Source organism: Anneissia japonica, unplaced genomic scaffold (genome assembly GCF_011630105.1).
Source record: "Anneissia japonica isolate Jap-2015-1 unplaced genomic scaffold, ASM1163010v1 scaffold284795_len787576_cov167, whole genome shotgun sequence".
In the NCBI taxonomy this organism is placed as follows: domain Eukaryota; kingdom Metazoa; phylum Echinodermata; class Crinoidea; order Comatulida; family Comatulidae; genus Anneissia; species Anneissia japonica.
In genome coordinates this window covers 615,572-640,646 of record NW_022685813.1, presented here as the reverse complement: position 1 = coordinate 640,646, position 25,075 = coordinate 615,572, and the positions used below count along the sequence as shown (strand labels likewise).

General features: G+C 35.9%; 2 protein-coding genes across 4 annotated transcripts; both read left to right on the top strand.

Annotated features, from left to right (window-relative positions):
* Positions 1 to 7,566: 7,566 nt before the first annotated feature.
* On the top strand, positions 7,567 to 12,110 carry LOC117112750. 3 transcript variants are annotated; one of them, XM_033255908.1, is made up of 5 exons: positions 7,567 to 7,699; positions 9,229 to 9,926; positions 10,619 to 10,678; positions 10,780 to 10,842; positions 11,116 to 12,109. In XM_033255908.1, the coding sequence occupies exons 2-5, from the start codon at positions 9,248 to 9,250 to the stop codon at positions 11,337 to 11,339; spliced, it is 1,026 nt and encodes a 341-aa protein (XP_033111799.1). In that variant the 5' UTR covers positions 7,567 to 7,699; positions 9,229 to 9,247; the 3' UTR covers positions 11,340 to 12,109. The 3 variants fall into 3 exon arrangements, with proteins under 3 accessions (XP_033111799.1, XP_033111809.1, XP_033111789.1); XM_033255918.1 differs by having other exon boundaries at positions 7,598 to 7,695; positions 11,116 to 12,110; XM_033255898.1 differs by having other exon boundaries at positions 7,638 to 7,799; positions 11,116 to 12,105.
* A 2,479-nt stretch (positions 12,111 to 14,589) lies between these two features.
* Positions 14,590 to 25,075, top strand: LOC117112998. The gene is made up of 7 exons (XM_033256215.1): positions 14,590 to 14,674; positions 14,928 to 15,044; positions 15,146 to 15,208; positions 15,861 to 15,953; positions 17,086 to 17,283; positions 22,671 to 22,709; positions 24,481 to 25,075. Exons 1-7 carry the CDS (start codon positions 14,590 to 14,592, stop codon positions 24,747 to 24,749), a joined length of 864 nt encoding a protein of 287 aa, XP_033112106.1. The 3' UTR covers positions 24,750 to 25,075.

Sequence of the window (25,075 nt, the reverse complement as noted above, 5' to 3'; positions counted from 1 at the left end):
ATTAGTGATGTTGATGGTAGCAGCATGGATGTTGATATTTGTGACTGCTGATTAATATAGTTGCCTTTCAAAGTATAAGTTCAAATTTACCTTGTCTTAGCAGAAGTAGCTATTAACTTGCGTACCTGAATAACGTTATTCTGATTGCTAATCCTACTAGTAGAGTCATTTTCATGAGATCCGTGACTAATTTTAGGATACCTTTTTTTCTCGATGGATTTGGCAAGATGGACCAATTTAGATAAAATATAGCTCCTATATAGCTCCCAGATATGGGGGGGGGGGGCGTTTTTCAAAATGGCCGCCTGTTAATTTGGAGGCTTGTATCTCGTTAACCACTGGTCAGAGAGACTTGATTTTGGTCTCAAATTGTTCACAATATGCATGTTCCTATTTGTTGTAATACAACTTTTTATCACAAAATGGCGGTAAATGCGGTTTTTGAAAGTTTGAACTTTGACCTTGTAATGTCATATCTCAGTAACTACTGGTCATAGAGACTCATAATTGATTGCAAAGTGTTCAGGAGATTCATGTTTATATTCGTCCTAATGAAAAAAATATTTAAATAGTGACCGGAAACGATACATTCAGACCTCTGACCTATTGTAGGGTCATTCCATGTCAAATCAACCAGATTAAAAAGAAATTCCTGTATGACCGACTCAGATTTTGATAAAACTCCATAAAAATGATCCACTGTATGAAAAACCAACAAAAAGAAAATTAGCCTCATAGGATATGTAGTTTTCGAGATATTGACTCCTCAAAAAAGGGGCGTGGTTCTACAAGATGTGCAAACGCAATTTACTTCAACTTTGGAAGCTTGTAACTCGAGATTGGTAATAGCTATCAGGGTCAACTCGAGATTGGTAATAGCTATCAGGGTCAAACTTTGTATTCTAACTTATTTTTTGCCATATTTCACAAATATGGCCTTAGATTAACAGTTATCCCTTCCCTTTTGAAGTTATCTGCACTCAGATGTAGCCGCTTTGTTTAACGATGCAATTTTTTTGTGATTTTCGAGGTCACCCTGCGTCTATATGAGTGGGTATATACACCTCATATTAAAGATATATTATCTATGTGTAGTTGTCTCTAGCCACATGCAAGCGCAGGCTGATCAAATCAATTAAAATTGAATGGCATATATTCAAAGTTGGGACCAGATCTATAAAAGTGAAAAACGCCAATGTTTCTCAACGACGGATCGTCTTGTGAAAAGTTAAAATCTTTTCTTAAATTTACCCCAGTTAATCAGATACATTGGATCTACCTATAAACCAAATTTTAGTTTTTGTACTTAGCTCATGGCTAGATACTATGTTGAAAACTACACATATTTCAACGTAATAGGAATTCACAAACATTTTTAAGAGTTGGGTCATTCCATGCCAAAAAAACAAATGCATTACACCATGGGTCATAGATTTTTTTTAAATATTTTTTGCCACACTGGATCAGTGATATAGATATCTATGTGAACTGAAAACCTGAAATTTTGAGACTCGCCAATTCGTTCATTTTCCTGCAGCGGCAGTTTGAAGTTAAGGGGGCGTGGCCCAAAATAAATATGAATATAATACGAATTCTAGGAAGTTTCTATTCATGAATCGAACATGAATATATTCATGAAACAGAATAGAAAGTTTCCAGAAAATAATTTACCATATATTGGCCACAAAAAATGATGTATGTGATGTCCCAATTGCCATGTGCTGTGACTTACTAATAATAAGGGCCGTCACCCACAATACAAATTTGATGAGGTTATATTATTCCCCAGGTTGAAGTTGCACATTAAGAATTAAACCAGAAATAACTTTAGATAAATAAATTTGAAATTCATAGAAAATTGAATGGGTCTATGACATAGATTTAGAAAATTAAAGCAAAATATTTATATAAAAGTAGGGTATTATTGTTGGTGATGTGTTAAAAAACATGTTTTTAAGGATTTAGAATCAGCAGTAAAAGGTGTCCTACACCACAAAAGGTTAAAGGGGTTTTTTGATGATATTAGCATACGAAAATCAAAGCTAATTTGAGGCACACCCCCTTTACGTCGAATTGCCGCTACGGGAAATCGAAAAGGGAATTTGAGTCTCAAAACTTCAGGTTTTTCTATTCACAAGGCCGGAGGGTGCAAAAAATTAAAAATCTATGACCTGTAATGTTGTAATGCATTGTTGAGAGGCCACGCCTCCTTAACCTCAAACTGCCGCTACAGGAAAACGAATGAATTGGCGAGTCTCAAAATTTCAGGTTTTTCAGTTCACATAGATATCTATATCACTGAGACAGTGTACAAAAAAAAAATCTATGACCCTGGTGTAATGCATTTGTTGAGTTGGCATAGAATGACTCAACTCTTAAAAACTTTCGTGATTTCCGATTATGTTATTGTGTAGTTTTCAACATCTAACCATTAAGGAGCTGACTACCAAAGCTAAAATTTGGTTTGTAGGTAGTCTCTAATATATCTGATTAACTGGGGTAAATTTAAGAAAAGATTTTAAATGTTAACATGACGATCCGTTGTTGAGAAACATAGGCGTTTTTCACTTTTATAGATCTGGTCCCAACTTTGAATATATGCCATTCAATTTTAATTGATTTGATCAGCCTGCGCTTGCGTGTGGCTAGAGACAACTACACTTAGATAATATATCTTTAATATGAGGGGTATATACCCACTCAAATGGACGCAGGGTGACCTCGAAAATCACAAAAAAAAATTTGCATCGTTAAACACAGCGGCTAATTTGAGAGCAGATAACTTTAAAAGGGAAGGGATAAGTGTTAATCTAAGGCCATATTTGTGAGTTAGAATACCAAGTTTGATCCTGATAGCTATTACCAATCTCGAGTTACAAGCTTCCAAAGTTAAAGTAAATTGCATCTTGAAGAACCACGCCCCTTTTTTGAGGAGTCAGTATCTCGGAAACCATATATCCTATAAGGCTATGTTTTTTTGTTGGTTAAGAATATAGTGGATCATTTTTATGGAGTTTCATGAAAATCTGAGAAGGAATTTTTTTTTTTTTAAATCTGGTTGATTTGACATGGAATGACCCTACAATAGGTCAGAGGTCAGAATGTACCGTTTCCGGTCACTATTTGAATATTTTTTCATTAAGACGAATATAAACATGAATCTCCTGAACACTTTGCAATCAATTGTGAGTCTCTGTGACCAGTAGTTACCGAGATATGACAATACAAGGTCAAAGGTCAAACTTTTAAAAATCGCATTTCCCGCCATTTTTTGATAAAAAGTTGTATTACAATAAATAGGAACATGCATATTGTGAACAATTTGAGACCAAAATCAAGTCTCTCTGACCAGTGTTTATCGAGATACAAGCCTCCAAATCAACAGGTGGCCATTTTGAAAACGCCCCCAAACGGGACTTTCCCCCCCCCCCTCATATCTGGGAGGTATATAGGAGCTATATTTTATCTAAATTGGTCCATCTTGCCAAATCCATCGAGAAAAAAAGGTATCCTAAAATTAGTCACGGATCTCATGAAAATGACTCTACTAGTTTGTCCTCCAATTTGAGAACTCTTTGGAACCTGAAATTTTGGGGTGGTCACGGGGTTCGGTTTCCATGGTTAGATTTGTGTAAAAGATCAACAACAATGTGAAAAGTTGGCCTCGAATTGGATGGTGCACTGTTATGGTAAGCACAAATAAGGGCCATATCATGGACCTATTAGGTCCATGGTCATATTATGGGGGAATTAATCCATGGTCATAACAACTCTCCCCTGAACCCTACCAGAGATTTATTCCGGGAAACTGACTGATTGGTTTGGACCCCACTCGGACTTGTGGGTCCCCTGTCGACTCTAGAGCAGGGGTCCCAAAGTCTCCCGGAAATCGGGACGCCTCCTGCACTCTCACAAGCAAGCACGAATCTCGGAAAATAAGCCATCTTCCGCAAATTCATAATATTTGCATGTTTTACGTTATCACTATGCACAGCAAAATAAAAGTTTAAATATGTTAAGAAAGCACAGTCAACCAGATCTCCCGAAAGGTATTTCTTCCAACTTGGAACCACTGCGACAGCTACAAATAACTTGGACTTTGAAACGTAGCTTTTATTTATAATGTGATGATGATGTGGAGGAGGTGACGATTACTAATAATTAATAATTATTAATCATTATTATTAGTATTATACTAATAATTAATAATGATTAAGTCCTATTAGCAGTGGCGTCGAGAGGGGTCAGGGGGGTCGCTGCCCCGGGGCCTGGGTTTACTGGGGGGGCCCGGACCAGGATGAAAAATTTTCGGGGTAAGAACAAAATCTCCATAGGGCCTGAGCTCAAGCCAGGATGAAAACTTTTGTTGTCAGAACAAATTCTACATTATGGTTTTATGGGCGTCTTTCTCAGTTTTTCTGTATTTTTATTACTAGATGAATAATCCCCCAGGGGAATAGTCCATCCAATGCTCTCCCGTTCCAAACCAGATGCCCCCCCCCCTGAATCCATAGGTGCTTCACCGTCATGAAATCTCTGTCTGTGGTCATCAAAGATCCAGGGGGGAGGGATGCCATGGGGGAGGGAAAATGCCATGGGGGATGGTCCCAAGTGAAGGGGGGGGGGAGGCCCATGTGAGGTGTTGCCTTTACTGGCTCTCGACGCCACTGCCTTAATATTAACAGTAATAAAATTTTTATTGTGGTTACCATGTGTCATAAAATAGGAAAACTTTTTAAATGTAATAAAATCATTAAAGCCAGGCTCAGGAGGAAATAAATTGATGTTGTATTAAAACTGATTTTTTTTCCAAAACAACAATGGTGTTTGCCGAAAAGATCGGAAACGTTTATTGAGATACAGATTTTTGAATACTTAAAAACAAACTGGGGGTAAAAGGTAGAAAATGGTGGTATGCCCCTTTTCCCCCGATTGTTCAATATTCAAAAAGAATCAAATAATACAACGCTAAAAACAAAAAATTGTTTCCTCATTTTATTCAATTTTTAGCCATTATTTAGACATGTGAGATTGGTAATACGGTAATGAACGTAATCATTGTCTTACTCATAGACATACAGGCAAGATTGAATTCAATTACACATGTATTCAATCAATGGAGAATATAAATACAAAAGTCCATGAATTTTGGTCAAGCATAGAAGCTGAGCTTGTCTCAGTTTGACTCAAACGAGACAAATCATATTCACGATATAGCCTAAATGAATAGTTTATCTATTCATTTAGGCTATATCGTGAATATAGCCTATATCTATTCATTTAGGCTATATTCACGATATAGCCTAAATGAATAGATAAACTAAAATAAATTTAAATTTAAATTAAGAACAATTAAGAGTTAAAAAGTAATAAATATAAATTAATTAAATGTTATGATTGATACATTTCTAAATAATTGATTGTCAACTGTTTTCTAATAATACATGTGTACATAGTCGCTGTCAAGACGAGCGTCATACACAGAGGCTTCGTGGTTGAACCATTGTTGAACCGCCAGATACACTCTATTGCACAATAAGTATGGCTAGAAACAAATAATTGCATATAATATAAATCAAGATTGCCGTTAACACTGTTAAATTATATAGGCTTATTTCATAATTAATAAAAATGCTCATTACAATACCTTTGTATACTGTACCGGTACGTAACATACAGTAATAGGGCAACTCCATGCTAAAATAGACATGCCATTTACTGTCAGTGGCGGCGCAAGCGAGGTGGGGGGAAGGTGGCTTAATCCCCCCTCCCCCATCGGCCAAAGCTCGTCGGACCCAAAAAAAAAGAAGGCCTAGTTTTCCCATCCCAGCCATTTCTAGCAGAAGTTCCATTTTTTTTTAAATCTCGTTTTAGGAGGAGGGGATCCCCCTCCCCGGCTTCGGTCCTCAGATAACGCTTCGCGTTATAGTTACACCCATAAATGCTTAGCACCCCCCCACCCCCATAAATTATATCCTAGAGCCACCACTGCTTACTGTTCATTTTTATATTCATTCTAACTCTAACTTCGGATAATTTTGGTGTCTAATTAATGCTTAAAACCTATAAATCATCAAAGAAAGGTAAATAAAGTGTTTGCTCTCAACGATGAATAAATAGATGAATAAAGAAATAGGCTATTATGTAAAGAAAAACAGGGACACTCTAGATGTACTTTTTATTATATTGGCTGTAACTACAAAGCTACTAGAGATAGACGTTGCTCCGAATTACGTTGGATTATGCGTATCAAATCACACATCAACGGACCCAATAAAGATCTAGGCTTTGCTAGTGGTTATACATTCAAGAAATATGCTATTATGTAAAGAAAAACAGGGACACTCTAGATGTACTTTTTATTTTATTGGCTGTAACTACAAAGCTACTAGAGATAGACGTTGCTCCGAATTACGTTGGATTATGCGTATCAAATCACACATCAACGGACCCAATAAAGATCTAGGCTTTGCTAGTGGTTATACATTCACTAAGAATTAATCCCTTAATCACACTAGTGGTCTCCGATTATGTAAGATAATTGAAATAAGAAAAAAACATAGGCCTACTGCCTTACTTTACTTTGGGTCGCTGTCAAAAAACATCGTAACTCTCTCAATGAGCGCACTGTGGGTGTATGTTTACATTTTGCCAAAATGTAAACATAGTGGGTACGGTACCCACTACATCTCACGTGACCAGTAATAGCTGGAGGCACCGTATGTCAAGTGTACTGAACATTTATTTATCAATTTCGTAATAAATAAAGGCAAATGCGTATAGGCATATGTTTGCTGCAGTATTGATAAATTTTTAAAATCAAATATAGGCCTACTTTTATATCTACCTTTTTATAGTTAGTTTATGTACTATTTTATAATTTTATTAAAACTGAATTTTACTATATTTCTATTTATTTGTGTATTTTTTATAAACATGATCAGCAGACTGCAGACGACCCGAAGTTGATGGTGATAATGTATGAATGTATGAATTCGCGCGAATAAATTCTCCAAGTGGAAAATAGGCTTTAAGCCGGTTCTCCTAGGCGAATTTGTTCGCGTGAATTTCAAATCGAAAGCGTCGGTTCATACGCATTCACATTTCTATTGTGTTTTTGCGAAGCGAAAACAACATGCGCAACCAATTAGAGCTCAGGAAGCGAACCGACGCTTTGATTCGCGCGAATGAATTCGCTTAGTGGAAAACCGGTTAAAGCCAGTTGAATCTGCCTAGTGGAAAACCAGCTTTAGCCGGAATTCGCCGGTTAAATCCGGTTTTCCAGAGGAATCAAAGCGTCGGTTCGCTTCCTGAGCTCTGATTGGTCAGCGCATTTTTTCGCTTCGCTTTCGCTCGCTCGAACCAAGAATGAGCTGTTCCGCGTATTTGCGTTAAAAACGATGGAACATCCGCCCTCATGCGGTTGCAGTAAAATTTGAACATATTACTAAGTGGAGAAACTACAGGAAACAAACAAACCAGAGCGGGGCCTTTATTATTACTATATAGCGCCGCCGCGCGGATGAAGTAAAATTTTACTCCGTGTACCCACAATGAATTTCGACCGGATGTTCCACTATTTTGGAAGCTATCTTCTGCTATTTATTATCTTTGCTCGAACTGGCATCTGGCATTCGGTACCCTGGCATTCCCCCGGCCGTCGGAGGTGAGGTGGTGGCGCTGTACGTCCGGAAAGTAGGTAGGAAGTCTGATGTCGTTTTCGCAAAAGGAAAAGTATATTATTATATTATTATCCATTCGGTTTTCCAAAGCCTTTCGAAATAATTACTTTTAACACTGTAAGTATTATTAGGCCTAGTAGTAGTAGTAGTTTATATGTAGGCTTTAGGCCATCTATGCAAGCTTGTATGCTAGGCCTTAGCCAAATGCTGCAGTGCAGTCACACTAGTAGCTAGCGCCTACTGTATGTATCTCTGTCACACACCTACATCATCAGTAGGTTTTGTAGTAGCTAGGCCTAGGCTAGGTAGGGATAGGCGTAACCTGCCTAGGCTAGGCAGGTTTTCACCATTTTTCTAGAGTTAGGTTGGGCCTACCTAGGCCTAAGGCCCAGGGTCAGGTGCCAGTTTATTAGAAGAAGTAAAGTAGACTGGTGATTTAATAATAATACAGGCCCTAGATAGGGCCTATGCCTAGCTAGAGTCTAGTCTAGTAGGCTAGGCCCCCTACCTCCTAGGGCCTAGACTAGGTCCTAGACCTAGGTCAGGATGAGTGGAAATCTGATCGGGCCTTATTTTTTTGAAATGCGCAGATATTATTTCTTTCTAAATCTAAATTTTTGTGTGTGATAATGATATAATTTTTATCGTCTTGGGGAAAGATTGAGAATTGAATATTGAGCACAACAAAAATACTACAGTATGTATTAGGCCATGTAAAAAAAGTAATTGGTTAGCATCCCCTCCCTACCAGGTAGGGAGGGGAGGGGATCACCCAATTTTTCTTTTCTTTTTTTTTTTACAAAACTCACAAATTCCATTTAATATGGATTTGTTTACCACCTGTTTGCGCGCTAGCCAGACCACTTGCCGGTCTACAGTATGCTGTACTGTTGTTCTATACTGTAGCCACATGTCATCCATGATGCCTGTTGTGTCAAGGAGTGAATGCGTGTATATAGAGATAATTGCATTATGACTGTTATTCATAGGTAAAGTTTCTGCTTGCTATATGAATTTCATAATTTCTTGTATGCAATTTTGGTCTCTATTGTTTTCTTTTTTGTTTTGCTGTTTTTCCTTGCGACGCACTATTTTCATGTTTGACGCAAGAAAAATAAAAAACTTCCCTCCCTACCATGAAAATTGATAACATAATAAAGGATGCTAATCAATTTTTATATTTTACATGGCCTTATCAAAGAAAGTGTGGATTTCACAAACGCTTGAGATTTTAGGTGAATGGTGTGAGAGCTTGAGGTTGGGTCTGAAAGCATGAGTCAGATGCCAGATGCTTGAGGCTTGATACGGTAGTTATGAGATATGGTACTGTATGTCATGTTAATGAAAACCTAAAGCTATGGTGTCTTGGAGTTGTGATTGGAGAGACAAAAAGAGAATGAAAGCAGAGCAGCAAATTAAAAATGTACAACTTGCATGATTGTGTAAATATTTTTGTTTTGTATGTTTTGGCAATTAACGAATAAGAATGAGAACATGACAAATTATGTATTTTTTTTACTTAAATAATATTTTATTCTCTTTTCAGATAATTTACATCGTAAATCATGGGAAGTGAGGTACGCATGAGATCAGAAGTAAATGACTTATTAAGTGCAGCACTGAAACCAGAACACTTTAACAAAATTAGACAGGAGTATCCAGAATTTGCGTATGAAGAAGATTTTGAAAACTTACTTTATTATCTGGAGAAAGATCGTAAGTGCATATCCGGGACAGACTTCTGTGAGTTGATATTATTGCTGAAAAAAATAGGTTTGGATGAAGTAGCAAAAAGAATTCCCGTTGCTCAGAAGGTACCAGAAGAAGAATATGAAGCTCTAAAAAAAATGATTGAAATGACTTTTGATGACAGAAAGTACAGAAATAAATATATGGGACAATTTAGGAATAGAATCATTGTTTCTTATAAATTGAAAAGTGAGGATTTTCAGGAATGTTCCATGAGAGAGATCATTGAAGATTTAGAAAAGCTACATCTGCTTTCTAAAAGTATTAGCGATATACTTAAATTTCGACAAGTTTTTATGACCTGTGGTTGTAACGAAGTCGTTAACCATATAAATTCATTGGAGAACGTGACCGGGGTAGAAGAAACTCCAATGGATACAACCGATGCAAGAGTTGCTAATACACCTCAACAGCATACACATCCATCTGGAAGTAGAATACCACAAGGTGTTCAAGAGCAGAATCCAGGAACCAGTGAAGCGACAACTGGTGGCGGTAAATTTTTTTCATTAATTTAGATCCTATTGGAATTTAACAACATTTATTCAATCAAATCAATCAATCAGTAATAATACCGTGAAACCTCAAATTGAAGCCCAGGGCTTCTTTTTTTTTTTTTTTTTTTTTGCAAACTTTGGATGGGCTTCTTTTCGTGGCTACTTTTGCAAAGTAAAGAGGGGGACTTCTTTTCAAGATGAATGCTGTAAATTTTGTGAATTTGTACTATAAATCCATAAATAAGGCCACTGTAACATCAGTCTGTATCATGGAGTGTATTTAAGTGGCATTAAATCACCTAAACTACTGTATAAACCAAGCTTGTTTTTAATTTATTTTGTTTATTGAAATTAATGTACAGTGTATGTACTGTACTATCTCGAAAGGAAGCCTATGCTACAGGTATCTTAAAAAAAGCCCATTGGCTTCTTTTCGAGGCTAATTTTGCAAACTAAAAAGCGGGGGGGGGGGCCTTCAAATCGAGATGGGCTCGAGATTATGCCCACTGGGCTTCAATTCAAGGTTTTATGGTATAACAGTATAGTTCAATCTATAACCAATACTTTGCTAAGTCAGAAAAAAAAATTTTTTTATTTTTTTGCACCCTTCTCTGATAATCTTTAAAAAAAAAGTTTGCAAAACACAGTATAAAAAAGGTCTTGCCTTTACTCTATCAATCTATTTTATAGGTGATCACTCTGGGATACGTACAAGTGAACCTCCAACTACTGGAGCATCCCCTACGACAGGTACAGTTCATGTTTGCTAGCAGAAATGTTTGCATTATGAGACTATCTACATCGATATCTATATCTGCTGAACTTATTAAACTGATCTCTATTTTTCATAGGTGATCATTCTTCTGGAAGACCTACATGGCAACCGCAAAACACTGGAGCTTCCCCAAATTCAGGTACAGTTTATATTTGTGCTTAAAGAAATTTTATATTGAAATTACATTTTAAAAAAATATACTGCATACGTAGATTCCAGGCATGTAATTGGTTAAATGGATAATAACTTCAACCATCCCTCCTATGCTCTAGGTTATATGATACAGTAGTTTAAAATTCTAAATTTAAGATAGTTCATAAATTCCCAGTAATGATAGTAATTTTTTTCCCTATCGCAACATAATCCCTAGACCACACTTATAACGATGCTGTGTAATTTATGATATGCACAGATAGTAAAGGGGACTGTGATCTGTATGACGAGAGATGGCCCTTTGACCGTGCCACGGATCAGCGAGCAGATGATAAACAAACATGGAAGCTGGAAATAACAATTATCATTACTTTTTATGAAGCCGATAGCAAAAGCACCAAAAGACAAATTAAATTTGTCTTGTCGATACAGTATGCAACAAATATTGCAAGACAGTGGGTGCTGTTGAAATTGAGGAAATGAGCTATATTTTGGGTCTATGAATGATGCATAGCCTAGGCCTACAGTAGGCCTACTTAGTGGATACAGTGCTCTTTTATTACTTGGTTATAGGACTCGTAGAATCTATGTATGAGCTACAGTATATAAAACAAATGTTGACTGCTCTAGATTTGGGGTAAAATCTATAGCGCTCGGTGATTCTACGATCTCCACATCACCTTGGGGCAATAGATTTCGCCATTACCCTCATGAGCCATCAATATTTGTATGCTACAGTATCTGTACTATTATTTAGCTGTAGAGTATTACTAAAAACACCACCACTGCTATCACTATACTGCTTCTATTGTTGATTCTAGGATTCATTGCTAACAATCATCCATCCATTACATTGATTGGTAAAGTGGTAACCATAGAGCTAATAAAAAATGTGGAAAATACAAACATTTGGGCACTTCTTTGTTAAAAAGTAAGCTTTAGATTTTCAAGAATTTGGTATGGCTTGACAACACAAATTTTTATTTTTAAAGTGTAAATGTGATTTTGAATTTTGGTATGGGGAAGAGGATGATGATTGTGGTGGTGATGATGATAATTACTACCATCATTACTACTACTACTACCCAGTGGTGGCTCCAGAAATTTGCTGACGGAGGATCCGACATGTCAGACAGGAGATTCAAACCAAGAAGCTGACTAGAGCTTCAGTCAGGGTCCTAGAATAAAAATCTTTGGTAGGGTTCATGGGGAGAGTTGGGCTTAGTATGGCCTAAAATTGTGCTTTTAGCTTAGGCGTAGATCCCGGGGGGATGGGGGATATATCCCCCCCAATATTTGACAAGGGGGGGGATGGTCCATTGCATCATCCCCCCCCCCCAATATTTTGCCTATGTATGGGATAAAATGGAGCTTTACACACTTCAAAAGACTGTCACAGAAATAATTTGCACTGTCTTGCGCTTACAAGATGAAAATTAGCATAATGTATTAATGTTGATAACAAAATTATTTTATCTGGTACCAATCTAAGCTCTTCTTTCCTTAGATATTAGATGTGCTTGCAAAGAGAGCCACATTTCACACTGAAGGGTGTGTACGACATCAGTAATGTTATGTCAATTCCAAGAATGAAGGTTATATCTGTTGATGAAGAATTTATTGATTAGGCCTATAATAGCAAATTGCATCAATTTATTTTGCAAAAACAAGGTTTCCAGCTTCAGAGTGGGGCACATCCCCTGTCCGCACAAGGGCACACAGTGGCGCTAACACCAGGCGCGTAACAGGGGTCTTGGATCAGAGTGGGTATTTATTTTCCCGGTTAGTAATTTACCATACCCCACCCCACTCCCCATATAGAAAACAATATGTCATAGGGCTTGTCTTATTTATAATATAGGCCACACACGTGTGTTTGGAACTAAATATAAGCATTTTCATCATGGTTTTATTTATTAAAAACATATTCTTTCACCATCAATACACATTGAAGCCCTTCTTTTAGGTTCAAACGATCTAACTTAAATTTGTCTTTCTTGAGTTTGGGACTATTATTTGTTTAAATAACTTAAAAGGATAAACCTTATAAAGCCCTAAAAAGTGCGTGCGAAGCGCGCAAAACATTTTTGTGTATTTAATTCTAATTTCGTCGGAATTGATGAAAACGCCCTAAAATGTGCAATTTATAGAGGAAATTGGCCTACCGTAACAAGAAATGCGCGCAAAGAATTTGAGAATGGGGAAAGATTTTCCAAAGATGGATATTTTCCCCTTGTCCCCCAGTGTTTTTAATTCTAATTTCGTTGGAATTGATCAAAACTCCCTAAAATGTGCAATTTTTAACGGAAATTGGCCCATGTTAACAAGAAATTTGAGGTTTTTAGGCATTTTCAAGAAGTTGAAAAGGGCATTTATAAAGGGGTGGGGAAGATTTTCCAAAGGTAGATATTTTCCCCTTGTCCCCCAGTGGTTACGCCATCGGGCAGCATAGATCAAAGGAGTTATGACAGTTTTTGAAGTGGAGAAGGGCAAGGTGTTGTGAGTCTGGTCATTATGACATCTTCCTTTTTATTCTCGTCTTTATTTTTCTCTTCTCTTTTTCTTTTCCTTTCCTTTTCTTTTCCTCTTCTTTCTCTTTCCCTCCCTCTCCCCTCTTTCTTTTCTCTTATTACCCAGCCCGGTACAACGGCTTGGTCAGCCCGGTAAAAACTGTCAGGGGAGGGGCAGTTTCCCCCCTGCCCCCACCCCCGCGCCTGTTACGACACTGGCTAACACGCCAATCATTCTCCCCCCAATGAAAAATACTTTTCTACGCCACTGGCTTTTAGAGCATACTGTAATATTAGGGATTGGCAATAAAAATATCATTATTCGGATATTTGGGTTTTTGTTCTAATGACCTTCTCGTGGCTTAGGAAGATGGAGTTCCAGGCCTGTCCGATGGGGGAATTTCATCCCCCCCCCCTCCCAGACCCTCTGCTCACGCCACCACTACTACTACCTCTACTATATTAATTATGCCTGCTCACTGCAGTAATACTAGTAACTACTAACACTAAATGTTTTTAATTTTTACTTCAAGGCCAACAAGGTTTCGGTCCATCTCAGTCAGCGAAATTCCAGGCACGCCCCCAGGCACGCCCCCAGGCACGCCCCCAGGCACACCCCCAGGCACACTCCCATGGAACTATGTGTAAGTCCTTTGGTTTGTTGCTTATATTCTACTGGCAATGTTAAGTTCTTCCACTAATTTAATAGAGCACTATTTTACTACACACAAATTGGTTTGTCTTGGAATGTTGTAACCCTTTAAATAAAGTTTTTTTACAGTATTTATTTGTTAATTTTTTTGTTTGTTTGTTCATTCATATATTTAATTATTTTATTTATGTATTAATTCACATCAAACTTGGAGAAGCCAGATTTCTACATAGCCTTATGGCAAATGGCTAATAATTCAATTACCCTGAAACTACAAAATTAGAAACACCAAGAGGCAAATCAAATGAAAAATATATAGAAAGTAAAACAAGTTAATTGTTTTGTCAAATTGAAAATTACCTCACAAAGTATTTTTGTTTCCAGATAGCTAAACATGTCATCTTGTGTCAGTTGTAGCTAAATATTTCTCTATGCAAACATGGCAGCATCAGCAGTGTTCAATAATTTTAAGTTCTAATTAACCAAAATTGGGTGGGGTGAAACCATCATAAATTTGTACTCTGTGCATGTGCTTGGTTTTTTTTAATAATTATCGTTTGCTTTGAGTGGTATGAAGGCCTACTGCAATAATCCTGACATTTTCACCTTACAAGATAATGAACGATTGGAAATTAACACACGATACCAGAGACCCAGTAAAATAAGCATATTGTGATTCCTTCAACATTCTCCTCCCCCTCCTTATTCTGCTTTTTTTTTAAAACTCATCTGTCATCTGAATCCCTGATTTAGATGTGTATAAGAGACAGAGATTATGCCCACTGGGCTTCAATTCAAGGTTTTATGGTATAACAGTATAGTTCAATCTATAACCAATACTTTGCTAAGTCAGAAAAAAAAATTTTTTTATTTTTTTGCACCCTTCTCTGATAATCTTTAAAAAAAAAGTTTGCAAAACACAGTATAAAAAAGGTCTTGCCTTTACTCTATCAATCTATTTTATAGGTGATCACTCTGGGATACGTACAAGTGAACCTCCAACTACTGGAGCATCCCCTACGACAGGTACAGTTCATGTTTGCTAGCAGAAATGTTTGCATTATGAGACTATCTACATCGATATCTATATCTGCTGAACTTATTAAACTGATCTCTATTTTTCATAGGTGATCATTCTTCTGGAAGACCTACATGGCAACCGCAAAACACTGGAGCTTCCCCAAATTCAGGTACAGTTTATATTTGTGCTAATAAAGAAATTTTATATTGAAATTACATTAAAAAAAAATATACTGCATACGTAGATTCCAGGCATGTAATTGGTTAAATGGATAATAACTTCAACCATCCCTCCTATGCTCTAGGTTATATGATACAGTAGTTTAAAATTCTAAATTTAAGATAGTTCATAAATTCCCAGTAATGATAGTAATTTTTTTCCCTATCGCAACATAATCCCTAGACCACACTTATAACGATGCTGTGTAATTTATGATATGCACAGATAGTAAAGGGGACTGTGATCTGTATGACGAGAGATGGCCCTTTGACCGTGCCACGGATCAGCGAGCAGATGATAAACAAACATGGAAGCTGGAAATAACAATTATCATTACTTTTTATGAAGCCGATAGCAAAAGCACCAAAAGACAAATTAAATTTGTCTTGTCGATACAGTATGCAACAGATATTGCAAGACAGTGGGTGCTGTTGAAATTGAGGAAATGAGCTATATTTTGGGTCTATGAATGATGCATAGCCTACCCCCGGACCCTCTGCTCACGCTACCACTACTACTACCTCTACTATATTAATTATGCCTGCTCACTGCAGTAATACTAGTAACTACTAACACTAAATGTTTTTAATTTTTACTTCAAGGCCAACAAGGTTCCGGTCCACCTCAGTCAGCGAAATTCCAGTCACAATCACGCCCCCAGGCAAACCCCCAGGCACACTCCCATGGAACTATGTGTAAGTCCTTTGGTTTGTTGCTTGTATTCTACTGGCAATGTTAAGTTCTTCCACTAATTTAATAGACCACTATTTTACTACACACAAATTGGTTTGTCTTGCAATGTTGTAACCCTTTAAATAAAGTTTTTTTACAGTATATATTCGTTAATTTTTTGTTTGTTTATTCATTCATATATTTAATTATTTTATTTATGTATTAATTCACATCAAACTTGGAGAAGCCAGATTTCTACATAGCCTTATGGCAAATAGCTAATAATTCAATTACCCTGAAACTACAAAATTAGAAACACCAAGAGGCAAATCAAATGAAAAATATATAGAAAGTAAAACAAGTTAATTGTTTTGTCAAATTGAAAATTACCTCACAAAGTATTTTTGTTTCCAGATAGCTAAACATGTCATCTTGTGTCAGTTGTAGCTAAATATTTCTCTATGCAAACATGGCAGCATCAGCAGAGTTCAATAATTTTAAGTTCTAATTAACCAAAATTGGGTCGGGTGAAACCATCATAAATTTGTACTCTGTGCATGTGCTTGGTTTTTTTAATAATTATCGTTTGCTTTGAGTGGTATGAAGGCCTACTGCAATAATCCTGACATTTTCACCTTACAAGATAATGAACGATTGGAAATTAACACGCGATACCAGAGGCCCAGTAAAATAAGCATATTGTGATTCCTTCAACATTCTCCTCCCCCTCCTTATTCTGCTTTTTTTTTAAAACTCATCTGTCATCTGAATCCCTGATTTTCTTCCTTCCACAAGTATCATTATGACTCAGACTTAACACAAATAAACATTTATTTCTTCAAAATCAAATCAAACAAACAAACAAACAGACAATAAAATTGAAATCTTGAAATTAAAAAAGCCCAAAAGATCATGAAAAGGCAAGAAACATTTAAATAAACAATAAATAAATAAATAAATAAATTTATTAAAAGGAATAGGGCATCACTTGACACAACAACAAAATTTCCGAAAGTAGACACAAAGAAACAGACAAACACACACACACAACAGAAATGTACAGGGGACCAAAACAATGCAATCATAATATATAATATGGTGATATTTATGAATAAAATGATAATAAAATCAACTAATATTCTTTTTTTTTTCAAGTCACTTCCAGCAATGTTGGCACAAATATCAACATTGGTCCTGGAACCAATATCCATAGTTTCAGTGTATCGTCAGGTGTTCCTGGGCATGGTAATCATGGACAATTTGTTTATGTACCAGGAGGTTATGGACATGGGCAAGGAAATAGTTATCCTGGACCAGGCAGTTATGGACAGGCACAAGAAAATGCCGGACAAGGTAAGTGAGAGATTTTGTATGATTTTCCATGACATTGGACCTTCCCTCTATTCCTCCCCCTTGGATATTGTTCCTATTATCAAAAAAAGGGAGAGTGTAAAAAAATTGTGTGAGTATAGCTGGTTCTGGAATTCACATTTGCAACCTATATTTCTCCATAATGTTTCTTTAAAAGAATGTTTGCTGCTGTTGTCTAATTTTTTTGAAAATGTTATCTATATTTTTCCATTATATTGTATTACGTATACATTCGAAGAACATGTGTTTCTCATCTTCATTTACACCACGAATGGCACATTTACTACTTTTTTTTAAAGTTTTGAACTAATACTGTAAACTGTAAGTTCGTACAGTAGGAACAATTTTATTTAAACAATTTATAAATTGTGCATATTTTCTGTTTTTTTTTTTTTTTTCATTTTTCACTTTTGTTATCCAAATGTACCTCCAATGTATTTCTTCTGTGTTGAACACATTATCCTGTTTGCATGTAGCTTGAGATGGAATAAATTTTGCATTAACAAAAGTTGAATAAATATGTTTTGTTTTCATTCGAACTATGTCATTAATTATATTACACTCCTCACCAATATTTACATGCATATTCTTGTTATGATTCTTAATTATGTTTAACCAATCCTTTGGAATAGATTCAATTATTGAAGTGTATTCGCTCAGCCAGTTTCCTTTAACACAAATTTTTCCAAGATTTCAGTAGATTTCTTTTAACAATTAAAAATGATTATGTCATAGATTCGATTAAACCCAGACGAAATCCAATTTAGCCTTGTTTCCCCATAATTTTTCAACCTCTTCGTAAGTATCAACTACACAACAGCTGTTTTCATTAAATTCAGTGCAACATTGTATGACTTAAAATAAAAGGATAGAGAGAGCGGTGTATAACACGACTCTATGGAGACGTTCGTGTATATCAGCTCTACAAAAATTGCTTAAAATATTGAATTGATCTCAATATTTGCTTCAGAATGTATTATCAAAAGGATCTAATAACACAAGTGAAAAAGCAGGTAAGGAAAATAATTGAAATTATTGTGATTTAGCTGAAGGTTCGATCTGTGGAAGAAAAATGACAGAAAATTCTACACATTCGAAAGACGTGCCAATGGATCAGATGACCCAAGCCGCAACAACTCGAGACGTTTCAGTAAAAGTGAAACCAATATTCATGAAAGTAGACGAAGTGAATACCATCTGTGATCAATTCGTTGGAGATCAAGATATATATAAAGTGCTGGTGAAGTCTGTAGAAAGTCGGGAATACATTACCGGAATACAAAGAATCAATAAATTATGGAGGCTGTACATTAACTCTCAGCAAGATAGAGTGAAGCTTATAACAGCAGGAGTGAATATGAGCGGTAAGAGCATTAGGATATACGATAAGAATCCATATTTACCTAATGATACTGACTCTACCCAGGTCATCGTCAAAGACTTACCTCTTTCCGTGGCTGATGACGAAATACGAAAATCTCTGATGCGATTTAACTGCAAAATAAAGGGTGCCATACAGCGTAAAAAATTGACAGTTGATGGGCAACTCACAAGCTGTCTAAACGGTGACCGGTTTTTTTACGTTGAAACCCTTAAAACTCCTTTACCAAGAGTCTTGAACATAAATGACTTTAAAGCCAGGTTATTTCATAAAGGTCAATCACATGAGAGGATCAAATGTTCCAAGTGTTTGAAGAATGCTACTGCATGTCCAAACAAGGACGTATGCGATGCATGTGGATCAGAGGGGCATAGAAATGGTGAGAGTAGTGCAGAACGTGTCATCATTGACAAAAAAGATACAAACGAAGATGATAACCGCATGTCTAATGACGGAGATTTCAGCTCAGATGCAATCACGGACAGTGATGACGATGATAATGAGAAAGGTGAATCAAAAGAGGAGAATCAAACGAAGAAAGGCAATATAACGGACTTCATGGGAAAATCATCTACAAAACAGATAAAAGGGAAAAAAAGAGAAAGCTGCTCGAATGAACCAAAGGGCGACGGAAAAAGGCAAACGGATAACATATCACCCACACCGCCAGGCACTAAGCGAAGAAGAAAATATAAGCAAGGCAAAATAATGGACTTCATGGGAAAATCATCTACCAAACAGACAAAAGGGAAAAAAAGAGAAAGCTGCTCGAATGTACCAAAGGATGACAGAAAATGGCAAGCGGATAACATACCACCCACACCGCCAGGCACTAAGCGAAGAAGAAAATATAAGCAAGGCAAAATAACAGACTTCATGGGAAAATCATCTACAAAACAGAGCTCAAATGTACCAAAGGATGACGGAAAATGGCAAGTGGATGACATATCACCCACACCACCAGGCACTAAACGAAGAAGAAAATCCAGAAAAAAGTAAGAAAAATAATAGAAAGAAATAAGCCTGCATTGCACAAACTAGAGATAGTGATAATTCAACATGTGTATGTGTAAATGTATGTATGTGTATGTATGTATGTGTGCCTGTGTATGTATAAATATGTTAAAATCAGGTATGTCATATGCATGTTTGATATGTGCTATCAAAATCAGGGCATCAATACCATTGATATTTACAAATGCTGCTACTATTAATATCGATATGTTATGTTTTACTCGCTGATAAGGAACATAAGAAAGGAAAGGAAAGAAATGATTTGGATTTGTAAGAATGTAAAAGGAAAGAAAGATAAGGAAATATAAGAAAGGAAAAGGAAAGAAAAGATAAGGAAACTAAGGATGGAAAAAGAAAAGAAAGATAATTAAACATCAGAAAGGAAAAGAAAATATAAGGAAATATTGACAGAAACATAAGAAAGGAGAAGGAAAGGAATGATAAGGAATATAGGAATGCAAATTGAAAGACAGATAATGAATTATAATAAAGGAAATGAAAGAAAGGATAAGAAACCAAGAAAGGAACAGGAAAGATAAGATAAGGAAACATAAAGGACAAGGATTGAAAAGATGAAAACATTAGAAAGGAAAAAGAAAGAAAGACAAGAAACTTAAGAAATGACAATGAAAGAAACGATAAAGCAATTTTAAGAACGGAACAGGAAAGAAAAGATAAACTATAAAGTTAAGGGAACGAAATAGAAACAAATTGGAAAGGGAAAGGAGAGTAACAGGCTATGAAATGATAAGGAAGTAACACGCTGTGGAAGAATCTCTAAGAATCACTGTGTGGGCCGAGTTGATTAAATCATTCAATTACCAAACTACTGTATTGTAATAATTATTAATCATCATCGAATTAATTGTTAAACTATTAGAATAAACTAAAACCTAAAATATAGGATAAACAACTAACTGTACATTTATACATTTGTTTATTTGTCTATGTTGTTGTTAAGCGCCTCGAGGTTGTGACAACATGAGGTTCTGTATAAATCCAGAATTATTTATTTATTATTAAGTGAAAAAGCCAAACACATGCAGATTAAAAAATGGTGTAGAGATAAAAAATCTGATGTAGTACTCTTACATAAAACTCATTTTACGCAAAAATTGAAAGGAGCGAAAGTCAAATAATCTGAGACCATAGTTTCTTTTGATGTCATTCTCTATTCACAAAAACGCATGTGAATACTGTTTAGAGGTTGTCGGGAGCGAATAAGAAATAATAGAGCTATAAGAACACACCAACATTCCTGGTGGTTATGGATTTTCTCACTTTCGTTTTAACCACTGCATACATATAATATACCAACAAAAACAATAGATGGCTATGGGGAGTCTGGTAAGCCCAATATTAGCAAATCTATACATGGAATGGATGGAACAACAAGCCATCAAACTAGCCCCATCTGACATGCAACACTTTGGAAACAATACGTTGATGATATATTAGCAATTATACCAAAGGGAACAGGTGAAAGACTTAATCAACACTTAGACACCAAATGCATGGAAAATGACACGATTCCTTTTTTGGACACATTATTTCACCTAGAAGCAGATGAAGCATTACCAACTACTGTATATTTTAAAAAGATGCACACTAACCAATACATTTTAACTATCCATTGGACATAAACTGAGTATGATGCAAACACTAGAGTAGACAGCAAAAAGCATTTCTCCGCAGAAAAGGAACGTAACATAGAAAGGAATATAATAAAAGAAATATTTAAAACATGCAACTATCCACAATGGGCCATTGACTGTGTATATAGGAAAACCAAAGAAAAAGAAAATAATTAAGTGAAAAACAACAAGCACAAGAAAAAAAAAGAGAGGAAACGTAAGCTTCAAATACATTAAAGGAATGTCAGAAAAAATAAAAAGAACTCTGAAGGATCATAAAATAAATACATACTTCATACCAGGAAACAAGAAGACAAACACAAGACTTCAAGAACACAAAAAGATGTCGCGGCTAATACAAGGGAGATATGCACTAGGGCTTCTAGAACATCAACTGCAACAATGATACATTAGTCAGCCATCACAGATCATAAGACACAGCACAACCACATACCTAACTGGAAAGTTAATATTTTGGAGGAAGAACCATCGTAGCAGGAGCAAAAAATAAAAGAATCACTATGGATAAGAAAGAAAACGAACACAATGAACAGGGATGAGGGAACTTATGAACTTGGTAACATACATGATGAACTGTTAAAGCAACACCTAGTAGGCAGGAGGGCAATCCAACCATAAGAACAAGGCGAAGGGCGCACGTCATCGCACTGCATCTGCGATGATGTAATAACGATAACGTCACGTCGGTTAACTGATGATGTCCGCTGTAGACAGACGAAACATCTTAAGTGAGTAGGCCTACATTTAGATTTTGGTTAAACAAAAAAGAAATTAAATCAACTATTGATATGAGATAACCAGATGAAATTCTTACAAGATATACAAATACAACAGTTAAATGAAGCGCTAGTCAACCAGGTTCCTAATTTTGGTAATCAAGACTGAAATTGAAGGAAAAAACAAAAACTCTAGAAAATTTAGAATTTATGATAATGAAGAAAGCGGTGCATACATACGTTTGAGAGTTCAATGGATAGAAAAAGGTGAACGCAGTACTTGTATTCTCTTCATTTAGAGAAAAATAACAGCACCAAAAAGTATGTTATAAAAAAAGCTAACGGTGTGGTGTTAACAGAAAAACAAGAAACAAGGAAGTAAATTTCTTCAAACAATTATATGAAAGTATTGTACTACTACAGTATATACATAAATTTGGAAATGAACAATTAATTTTTTTTGTATGTCAAACAAAACACAAATAACATTTATTTAAAAAAATATTCCTTCCTTTTAGAGTAGAAATTTAGCAAAAATGTATTGCACGAGTTATTTTTTTGAAATTCAGTTTACATTTTATCTTTATTTGATTTCTTATTTAGATGCTTACTGTTTTAGACAAGATGTCCCAAGGCAACCTGGTAAGTGTTTCTATTAAACACTTCTTTGTGTCGGAATCAAAGGTGGGTATAGAAATGGGAAGCAAAGGGCCAAATTGAATTCTTTATTAACATTGGAGGCCGCATGCAAACTTAAGACGTTTATTGGAAAAAGAAAATTATTTTTCCAGTGCTTATAAAAATGTGCTATCACTGCTTTTATACTACTTTATGCTCAATTTTCATAGTAATTTATGTCTATGGCACTGTCGAACTCGAAATGTAAAAGTAATTTTTTTTTTATCCCCATTTATTTTTTATGTTGTAAAATGTAGGGTGACTTATGGTTGATATTCCGCCAATAAGATTATAGATAGAATATACTCGCCATAAAAGTATAATATTAAACAGTGGTGGATCCTTTAATTTGAAATAAAGGGGGATCAGATAGTCACTTTTGGAGGTAGATGGTAGACATTTTTTATGTCTGTAGCCCCCAAATTTTTTGTGGACACGCTGCCTACCCTTTTGACTTGGTGGACCCCCCCAATAATTTTTGGGAACCACTGATTTAGATGATCGGCGCCAAGCTGTATCTACAAGGAGTTGGGGCTGCACTCAGGATTTTTAATATATAATTCCACGGACCACAAACACATTTCTGTATGGCAGCATGTTCCACGCAGGCTGCACTGTGCCCACCTGTGAATTAACAGTATGATTAATCATGCTACTCTGGCTTCAGCCTATGATTGAGGTCCCTCAAGTGTATGTTAGATATCCCCTTAATAAAGATGTCCCAAAGGGAGGGAGTTCTACTGTATTATTATTATAAACACTGCCATTTTTGTAGTAAGTATTAATCATTGTTTCTCTAAAAACCAACTGCATATTTATATCTAAAGCCCTGCCCAGACTATTAAATTTTATTTTACAATACACTTGACACTCCTAAATATGGTCATGATGACATCACATCATTATCATATATATGCACATCATGACTATATATGGGCATACAACAGTTTTTTGATAATCTGGACAGGGCTTAAGTGCAAACAACAGTATGCTTTGGGCAAATATATGGTCAATATATTAATACCTGCAAACACTGATTCACTTCTAATGAACCATACCTGCCTGACGCTGATTTGTGATATCTGACCCTCCTTCTTATCCAGCGGCGTAGCTAGGTGCAAAAAGGCCCCAGTGCAAGATTAATTGCCGGTCCCTTTAATGTGATAGGGGAATTCCCTAGTTCTCAGAAAATTCATTGTAAGAAGTGTTTTTTTTTAACCCCTTCTCCTAAAGGCCTAGGTTAGAAATAAATATGACTGATAATCGGATTTGTATTACTATTTAAGAGGAGAAAATTTGGTCTCAGCAGCTGTTCTAAACTAATAGAAAAAAAAAAAAATTGTGGCAGGTAAAATTAAACAATTGCAGTGGCAGATCAGGGAATTCGAATAGAGGGGCCAGGGAGGGATTTTAAAGGTGGAGGAGGAACACCACCTTTTCCCCACCATTTTTGGGGCTGAGGTAAGAAAATTTAGCATTATAACACCTCTAGATGGCCGGAAATGGCACACTCAGACTTATAATATAATGAATATAATTTCCTTTTTCCCCATTTTTTTTATAATTTTGGAAAAATAGGGGGTTGGGCAGGCTGGGGCCCCAGCCTTGAATACTCCATTGAGTACAGTAATCAATAATTACACCTTCAAATTTTCATGATGGTAAGCCTCAAATAATATGAAATAAATAAAATAAAAAATTATTGCAAAATAAAATGAATGTTTCTCACAACTAGGGTACCTACCTGATGAGGCATTGATGCACATCTGCAAAGAACTAGGCAGTAATTGGAGGATGCTTGGTTTGAACCTAGGGATCGGTTGGAATGAACTAGAGAAAATTCATTGTAATTTTAGAAAGGTCGAAGATGCTATCATGGAAATGTTGATGCAGTGGAGGGAACAACAGCCACGTGCAGTAAACCAGCTGGATAAAATGTGTCAAGCCCTCATAGCTCACCAAAACATTAGATTAGCTGAAGAATTGCGTAAAAGGATGAAATAACAAGTTAATAGATTTGTTTATTATGTCATTATTGAAAGATGTAATGATTTTATTATGAAGTATTGCATAATAATACATGTTATTATTGTTATTAATTTTCTTACATCATTATTATATTTACACTTATAAAGAAGAGAATGATTATAATTTGTACATAGGAAGAAAGCATAGAAGAAAGTAAACTGTAGAGGGCATCCTATAGAATTACTAGCATTTAAAATCACATTTATTACAATTAACAAACCTGCACAAGTACAGGTATTCCATTCTTATGTACAATCGACTCTTTAAAATTCCAGCATAATCATCGTGCATATAGAGTTAGT